The sequence below is a fragment of the Melospiza georgiana genome, chromosome Z (genome assembly GCF_028018845.1).
Source record: "Melospiza georgiana isolate bMelGeo1 chromosome Z, bMelGeo1.pri, whole genome shotgun sequence".
NCBI lineage: Eukaryota > Metazoa > Chordata > Aves > Passeriformes > Passerellidae > Melospiza > Melospiza georgiana.
The window spans coordinates 61627244-61636476 of NC_080465.1; the positions used below are offsets into that span (position 1 = coordinate 61627244).

The window sequence follows — 9233 nt, forward strand, 5'->3', positions numbered from 1 at the left end:
TATTTTAAAGTAATTTGGAGTGAGATCTCTTTAAATTCAAGCTACTCAACTTCAAGTCACAGGAATTATAGGATTAAAGAGTGTTTATGCATTGTCACATTCACTAATCTTCAATAAATTCAGGCTTCAGGCCCCACAAAAGAGTTGCTTTAGCATGAGGCATCAAGAAAATGAGTAGTGGTGCACTGTGTGGCCAGTTACAGACTTCATAGTGATGACTGCTTTTTCACATGGTGAGGTCCATCCAGTCCTGTCAGTTAAGTGATGATGTATCCACCTGAAAAATCAGGAATTGGTCATGGTTGAAAATCTAGAGATATGAGAAACAATTCAATTCCATAGTTAGTTGCTTCCTTCATGATGTAATCTTAGTTAAACAGAAAATGAGTGCCTCCGAGAAAAGTATATGGGGAGAATATCTCTATGCTTTAAACTAAAGCTATAATAAAACTCCAGAAACTAAAAACAGGTATGAAGATGCTTATCGCTTAAAGCATCTGCAACATCGATCACCCCTAATCAGCCTTAACTCAGAGGTTAGAATAGGTACCTGAGCAACTGAAAAGTTGGCACATATCTTTCAGATCAAAAAGACTGCTGGAGATTTGTGTCACCACTTGATAATTCTATGCATTCAAGGGTTCTATGCATTGTAAGAGGGTCTTCATTGCATCTTATTCCTTCATTACATACTTATTCTGCATAGAAATGATTAAGATATAATGTCCTTTCCTGTTTACTAATTTAATTTTCTGCCATGAGCATTCTATTCCTGGAAGGTTGAAATTCAGCTGGAAAGATAGTGGTACTGTGTAGTACCAGATGCATCAGTTTTGACTGCTCTTTGGCTAAAAACACTAATGTTAGATGGATGACTGCATGAGACTAAAGTACCGACTTCTCAGGAGACAGCTACTTTCAGCACTATGAAGTGCTAAAAATGTTCCGATTTCTTTCTCCAGCAACTTTTCCATAAATAAACATTTATTTTCTAGAATGGAGTCTCTCCTTTCATTTCTCTTGTCTTATAGTCGCAGTTTATTAGAGTGAAAACTGCTTAGCATGTTATGTCTAAAAAATGGCGTTTATGAAGACAATAAAAAATTATATATGCATGTGTCATTTGTAGATGTACGCATTCCCAATTGCATTCACCCCTTAAATATGCTTTTTACCATCCTGTTTTTACAGTGAAGTGAAATTCTCCCAATAGTGGCTTTGGAGAAGCAGTTACTCAGCTCAGAACTGTTTTCTGCTTGCAGGGTCCTTCAGCTTTCAAAAAATGAACTTCAGTATAATGCAAACAAACAAACAAACCAACCAAATTTTTAAAAAGCCAACAGCAACAGAACAAAGAAAACCAAAGAACCCACCAAAAATACTAAACTAGCTTTCACATGCATTCCTATCTATGATTCAAAGCTATGGTTTTGGCAAAGAATGAAACTGAAAAGGCCAGTTTCAATGGGATGATTAATTTAAATGTTGCATATTAACTGTTGCTTTTAACATACTTTAAGCTTTGATTAAAGACATAGTTTTGCTGTCCTGTCTCATACTGGTGGGGTGGGACATTCCTTCTACTACATCATTAATGCCTTTATAGCACTCTGGATGTATAATTTAAAGTTTCAGGCTTATTGAAATCCCATTGAAAACAAGGCTAACTCTGGTCTGGTGAGGCTTTTCTCACTTGACCTTTTTCCTAGACTGTGGTAGAAGCAATTCACAGCCTATAACTAAGAGTACAGTGCCACACTGCAATGGTTTTACATTTGTGTGGTAATGCTAAGTCATACTTAATTCCCTTACTTGCAGTCACACAATTCCACAGTCCAGTCAGTACAGCTGTGTGCATTGCTGTTTGTCCGAGTTAAAAGAATGACCAGGTTTAAGAATCTAAGTGACCTTTTCATTTTCATTAAGTACTAGTGTACTTTCTGTTGAATCAGACCTGGGAGAAGTATTTTGCCAGCACTAGCTGGCACTATTTTAATAACGTTCTAATTTTAAAGGTTAGAGGTGTAGAACAGTGTTGGTGACAGACTTTGAGGGTACTAACATGAGCTATATGCTGGAATCCAGCTAAGTTTCCATTTGTGTCTCTGAAAACACTCTGCTCCTTTTAAAGCCATAAGCAGACTTCTTGGTACTGGCTCAGGAAGACTGTCCTGTAGCCTCAGTCAGACCACTGAATGTTTGAGTACAAAACAAAACCTTTTAAAAATCAGTAGTGTTAAGGTTTTGCTTATCTGGAGACTGCCTTTAACAACAGGTAGTTTTATGTGTTTAATCACAAGGAAGTAAATTGAGCTTCTGTTTTACTGACGGCTGAAAGTTGCATTCTTAACTTAAGAAAGTTGCATTCTTAACTTCCATTTGCTTTCTGTTTAGACAGAAAAAGCAATCTATGAAGTGACCACCAGACCAATCAAATATTCAGCATAGGGCTCACTTGATCACATGAACTGGATACCACAACAGGTCAGATTTTATATAGCAAGAGACTGTTCCCTGATCCGGCTGAGGAGGGTAACTATAGTCTTCTAGCTTCTGCAGACATGATGTTGTGTTGGAATTAAAGCCTGAACTAAGTTGCTTTTTTCCAGCACTGTGCTAAGGTTTCCCTTTACCTCTTCTAGGAGGAATAAAGGTGCACCAGAACAGTGTCATTGTCATCTCAGTTTAGAGAAAAGGAGACTTTCATCTTTTCATAGTGTAAAATGAATGCATAGTAGATAAAATAAGTTCACAGAATTTATTCACATGAAGTTGTATGAGTTTGTTAATGCACTTTTTCTTTCTTTGTAGGTATTGGTTGACAAACAAGGTGCACATTAAACGACCCAGCACTGGTCTTCTCATGTATACGCTTGCCACCAGATTTTGTGATGAAATTCACCTGTACGGATTTTGGCCATTCCCAAAAGATTTACTTGGAAAACCAGTCAAGTATCACTATTATGATGATCTGAAGTATAGGTACTTTTCTAATGCCAGTCCTCATAGGATGCCATTAGAGTTTAAAACATTGTATGTGTTACATAATAGAGGAGCACTTAAATTAACAACAGGGAAATGCATACAGCAATAAAGCACCAGTATTGTACAATAAATACAGAATACGCACCTCATCATAAAGATCATAAAGATGATGTGAAATGGCAATGGGACCACAGTGGGGATTTGTTTCAATACCCACTAGGTCATTGGAAGAATGTGTTATATCAGAAGTACATAACCAGCTATTATACCTGTAAAGTGCTATATAACTAAGCTATCCTGACTGCAAGGGTTCAAGTGCCACTTTCACTAAAAAGAAAGCTTGAATGTATGCTCAGTAGTGTTTACAGGATGCAGTGATACATTCTTAAATTAAAGAAGAAAAAGAGCCTACCAATTTGCAGCTGTGGTCAGACAGCCCACACAAGAATACCCAGTGGATGGAATATTTACTTGAGTAAATAAATTAGGCTTTGGGAGAAAATATCATGATGGATTTGAGTAGAGAAAGTGAAGTCTGTAAGATCAAAAAAATCAGTAAATGCCTTCAATCAGAGAACTGCTTCTGATACTGTATTATAACCTCAGCTTTTGTTGCTGTTTTTATTGCCGTTGGTTGGGTTTTGTTTTTAAGTCTTGGAGCCCTTACAAGATTTCAAGGATGTTATGAGTAATTACATTTTTTATCTTATGGAATTGTCTTAAGGAAAAAAGATTAGTAAGCATAGGAGGGCGGACTGGAACATCAAATATTTTACCAAGTGTTATTGTGTTGCATCCTGCTGTGATACAGTCCTCAGCATCCCAATTGTTCTTCTAGATACTGTTGTCAGTACCCATTACATGAAACCACACAGATACCATTTGATCTGACTTATAAGTTTTTCTCTCCTGTACAGATTTGAAGACATTCAAGAGGGTGCCCTTGTTTTCAGTGCCAAAGATTACTTTTATACACTTTTTTCCCTTATCGTGGAGAAATGGTGTGGATTTATGTTTCTTTGCTGCTTAAAGGAGCATATTCTTTGTTATTTATATTTTTTAAGCATCTCCAATCAAAGCTTTTTTATAGACTTCACATATAGAATTCTTCAGAAAAATCTGCAGGAGTAAAGAAATTACTTAATGTATTCAAATACCTATGTGTGTGTGTGTGTGTGTATATATATGTACATGTATGTATGTATATAGTTTTATTCTTGGTGGAAAGAAAAAGTCTAAAGAAACTCAGGTGACAGTGGAACTAAAGGGAAAAAAACACCTAGCCAATTAATGGGAAAATATGTAGATCATACAGTTCTTTTAAACTTCTAATGCTGTTAAATGATCTCTTTATTTAAGATAATTTAGATGTTCTGTTGTGTAACTGACTGAAATAACACATTATCTCACAGTTGGTTTTTTGATCATCAGTCTTGTTTATCCAAAAAATCAAGAGTTCTTTCACTTCCTTTTTCCAAAAAAAGAAAACAAGAAATTGCAGGAGTATAGGAGAGGGTGGAGTGTCAGTACAGCATACATTAAGAAACACAACTTGTTATCCTATCATGTATTTTAGTGCTAAAGGAGCACATAAATAGGTAACATCATGGTTTCATATCTTTCCTTTTATGCTTGGCTAAGGAGTAGGCCTGCAGGTATAATGTATGGATATTTTCTTGTTATATTTTCAGAGCTACATTAGGTCCTGATCTCCAGATATGATATTCAGCATGTCTACTGAATTTTTAATTAGTTTGAGCAATTTCATATGTTTTACCATTCTCACAGATATTTATTAGCTGTAAATGCTCTTTATTACCCATTTTCTTAAGTTCATGTATCGTATGTAAATGCATGATTGGAGATCTGGGATTATTGGTAGCTAAATCAGTGCCTTGCAGTCAAATATTACAGAAAGTTGAAAGTTAGTTTTGTTATATGTAAGATACCGTAATATCTTTCCCTATTCACCAGACTCTTGTACTTAGGACAGTTTACTCTGGCTACATGCTAACGTGCAGTAAGTGGTCCTGCCATGAAACTCACTGAAACCAAGGCATCATGAGGAAGTAAACAGCCATGCAGACTGCAATGTGCTTAATTTGATGTTTATAAACCAGAGGGTGCTATTTGTTCACTATTGTACACCTTCATTTTAATACAAGGTTATTTCTTCAGTTAAGGGTGAGCATATTCTTGTTTTTGCTGTTAGGGTTTTGCTACTGTTGATCTTCTAAAGCATATTTCATATACATTGACAAAAAAAATTATTTCATTGCTATTGAAATAAAGAATTCACAGACTGCCAGTCTCTCAGAAGCTTAGAGAAACATCTGCTCAACTTTATCTTACGGGAGTGTATTTTCTTCTCTCTAGTGTCAGGCCATTGACAGACCTCATACCCAAGTAGTCTAAAATGCTAACTGACAGGTGATTTTGTTCACCTGTGGAATGTTTGAGTGTGCCAATTGATTATGTGTACCCGTTATGACAGCAAAATGGGTACTCTCACATTCCTTGGCAGTAAAAAAAAATATTTGTGCAAATGAATACATGAAAAGAGTATCATGTAAATAGAAAGACAGGTGAGAAAATTTGCATTTAAAAGTCAGCAGAGAAATTAAATCTTGGCCTAAGCCTTGGTTTTGCATGCTTCACATTTGATTTTCTGCAAGCGAAGTTAACTTTAGTACAAAAGCCATGGAGGCCAGATTTTTATCCTATCACTAAATTTCTCTGACTTGGTTTGGCACAAGATATGACAGTAGTACCTGCTTCAAAGACAACAGAGTTTTCCCATACCTCCTCAAAACTGCGCCTTAACCTCATGTTCTGCAGGCTTTCTACCTTGAGTACTGCACTCTTGGACACTGTGAGCCATAGGATTAGGGCACTCAGTTGTCATCTACACTCATACTTCTCACAGCACTCTCCCCTTAAACCAGCACCTAGGTGTGTCTCCTTTCCAAAACCGTGGTACTCCACACCAGTACACCTCTTCTCTCACCTGCCTCACTTTATCCTGAGCTGAGGTGTGATGTACTGAGGGGTGGGTATCAAACTATTCTCTGAGGTAGTTGTCATCTGACTGTGTTGGTTTTTACAAAAACTAGGCGTCATTTTACGCTTGTTCTTGTATAAGACCTGTGTCCATGTGGAGCCCAAAGATTCTGGGTGGCTTTTTGTGTGTTTTTCAAAAACAAATTGTTTTGAGATGGTTTGTGACCACCAGCTACTGTTTGGTCTAAGGTGACCTGAGGTGAGACATGCCCCGGACTTTCCTTGTTCTTTGCATTCTACAGCTGGGAAGCTGTAGCAATGGATTCATTACAGACACCCTTCTTATCTTTCCCTTATACTTCTTGGGCTCTTGGAGCATTTCTGTTAAGGCACCCCAGAACCTAAATGGAAAAACAGATTACTTCCCAAAAGGTGACCCAGGACATTGCAGCAAAATCTTAACTGCTCTTCAGAGACTTGAGGTGGAATAGATTTCACTTTGCAGTCCTTTATTGGTTACCAGTGAACAGCTTAAGCCTTCATAGCTGCCTTGGGTGATTTATGTTGTTTTATCTATATTCATATCTCTGCTGCCAGCAGCACAGAGCAGATAATCAATTTATATTATAATTACCACTTTTATAATCCAATACTATCAACAACTAAAACAAAGTAGTAGGATAAAAAGAAAGATCCCTCATGTATCTGCCCTGGTGAGGAACAATTGAAATGCCAATCAGTTGTGTTCAGAGTGTTCCTCAAATTTATCCTCTCATCAGCTATGTAAGTTTCCTGCTGTAGTTCCTAAATGTACATTAAAAACAAGAACTGGAAATTAAATCAAGAAGCAGACTGCATCTGTTTTTCCAAAGGTTATGGCAGCTTTGCATTAAACAACTTGATTTCATTCGGATAAATTGATTGTAAATTGTTTGTTCGATACATGTTAATGTTTCTGTGACAGTCCTTCATATTTCATACAAATAATAAGTAAGTTCTTGATTGTTAACTTTCCAGCTTTGGAACAGTTCTCTTCCACAGCTCTGAGACACTCTCCAGATATAAGATCTACTGAACCTTTCAAATCTGAGTCTGATGTAGTAACGACTGTATCATTCTTTTGTTAGACAATATAAGCAACATGTTTGAGGTCAGTACTTTTTCTCTAATTGCAATTTGAAGAAAAACAGGTGCAGGTTCAGTACCTTTTTAAGTGATTGATCTAGCAAAGTGCTAAGCACTCTTTGCAGTGACTTTTCCTGGGAGAAACATGTCCAGGATTTACATGGGGATCTAGATTAGCATATTTCGGGATAGAACTCTGAAATTGCACATTATTTATTTTTAAGAGCACTGTTACTTTGTGCAAGGAAAAGCACAATTGTTATAAATGTAGATAAAGGAGAGTACTATTGCTACTGAGTGTATGTCATACGATTTCTGTGGTTAAAAGTATTGATACATATTCTTTCAGAATTGCCATGTTTGACACTGTTAGTTCTTATTTCAAGTACAGCTATGGGGATTGTTTCTTATTTGTATAACTGAAAAATAAAAAATTTCCTTTCATGTTTTCTGCTATATTCTGTTTCATATTTCTTTGTAACACAGTTATGGTAATTTAATCAATCTTGTGCTAATTGTAAGAATCTGTGGAAGAAGAATGTCTGCTCCTTAAGGTATCTGATCAGGGACTTTCTCAACACAAAAGGGGATAGTAAGAAAACTAGGAAGCCATAAACAGGAACAGAGAGACACAAACCTGTCTGACCAATAACAAGGAGGCAGAGATGAGAACTAAAACTGTTGAGCCACACAAAATAGTAAGGGTCAAGTGTAGGATTTTTTATTCCAGTATGATTTTCTGATCAAGGACTTTGTCAAATGGGATTCTAAGGAGAAGGGGGAACCAAAGTATAAGGAGACCCAAACCTGCCAGGCAAATCATAATGGAGACAACAAGAAGAAGCCAACCTCATCAGTCACACTGAACAGCTGTCAATAAACTTGGCAAATGGTACTTTGCAACTGATAAGAGTGCAGTCCTGGGGGTTCAGAATGTTGTAGGGGAGTTACTTGGTCTTTTTAAATTGAGCAGTGTTCAAGGGAGGAAAAAAAGAAAGAGGAACAGACAGAAAAGGGGACAGTCACTTGTAAACCATGGCAGGTCAGTATGCTTGTCTGGCAGACTCCTAAGGCCGATTGCCCCAGTCTATCTGAAGTCCATTAAATCTTCTCTTACCTCCTTCTCTGTGTCATCTCACTGTCCTATGCATGTGCATGCTGGAAGGACTCAGTCCCAGATAGTGGGGCACTGTTGTGAGAGAACTGGGTGCCAGCTGCTGGAGTGCTGATGAGAGATGTAGATGCCCCTGGTGTGTGGTGTTAGCTGCTGGAGTGAGTGGTGAGAGGCTCAGTCACTCTCTAAAACTACTGGATTGAAGGGCTTTATTCCAGGGGGGTTTGCATTGGATGTTAGGGAAAATTTCTTCACTGAAAAGGTAGCTAGGCATTTAAACAACCTGCCCAGGGATATGGTGGAGTCAGACCTCAGGGACGTGCTGTAGTGGTGGATTTGGCAGTGCTGGGTTAACAGTTTTCTTCAATGATTTTAGAGATCTTTTCCAACCTTAATGATTCTGTGACTCACTGTCAGCACTGTAGCAAGTAGTGTTGACTAAACTCCTTTAGGGGGAAGGGAATGTTGGGTGTTAACAAAACCAGCTGCTGGGCAGGCTCTCCTAAGTGAGGCAAATGATCAGTGCTGGTTGCTGCAATAGAACCACAGGTCACATTCTATCTGTGTGGTGCCAGCTGCTGAGATGAAGTATCTGTGTTCTCCCTAAACCTGGTGTTGATGGGGTGCATGTGGCCATCACCAGCCAAATTCCATCTGGACCAGCCAGCAGGTTGTGGATACATGGGTGTGATGAGGGGGTCTGGGATTGGGGCAGGGGCACCAGGCAAGCAGAGGTGGCCCCATGAACATGCGCATGCTCATGAGCCTGGAGAGTGTTCCCAGAGTGTTGCACTTGGGACCTTCTGCCTGCCAGCCCAGGAGGAAGAGCAGGAAGCTGTGGGGTAATGTGCAGTGCCAGCTATGTTAGTGTCCTCTGTGTGTCAGGAGAATATGTGCTCAGCTTGTCGTGGGTTGACAGCCTTTATCCCAATATCGTGTGTTGTGTCTGGCAGCTGTGCCTTTTCTCTCTTCCCCCCACCCCAGGCCGTCTTGCTGCGGTGGGGCGGGG

At 38.5% G+C, this 9233-nt stretch overlaps 1 protein-coding gene across 2 annotated transcripts in view; it reads left to right on the forward strand.

The window, feature by feature from the left end:
* Positions 1-7566, forward strand: part of ST8SIA4 (ST8 alpha-N-acetyl-neuraminide alpha-2,8-sialyltransferase 4) — a 53052-nt gene extending 45486 nt beyond the window's left edge. For both annotated transcript variants that reach the window (XM_058043570.1, XM_058043571.1), the window contains one exon: positions 2812-7566. In XM_058043570.1, coding sequence (XP_057899553.1) covers positions 2812-3094 — 283 coding nt within the window. In that variant the 3' untranslated portion in view covers positions 3095-7566. The remainder of the gene's footprint in view (positions 1-2811) is intronic.
* Positions 7567-9233: the final 1667 nt, after the last annotated feature.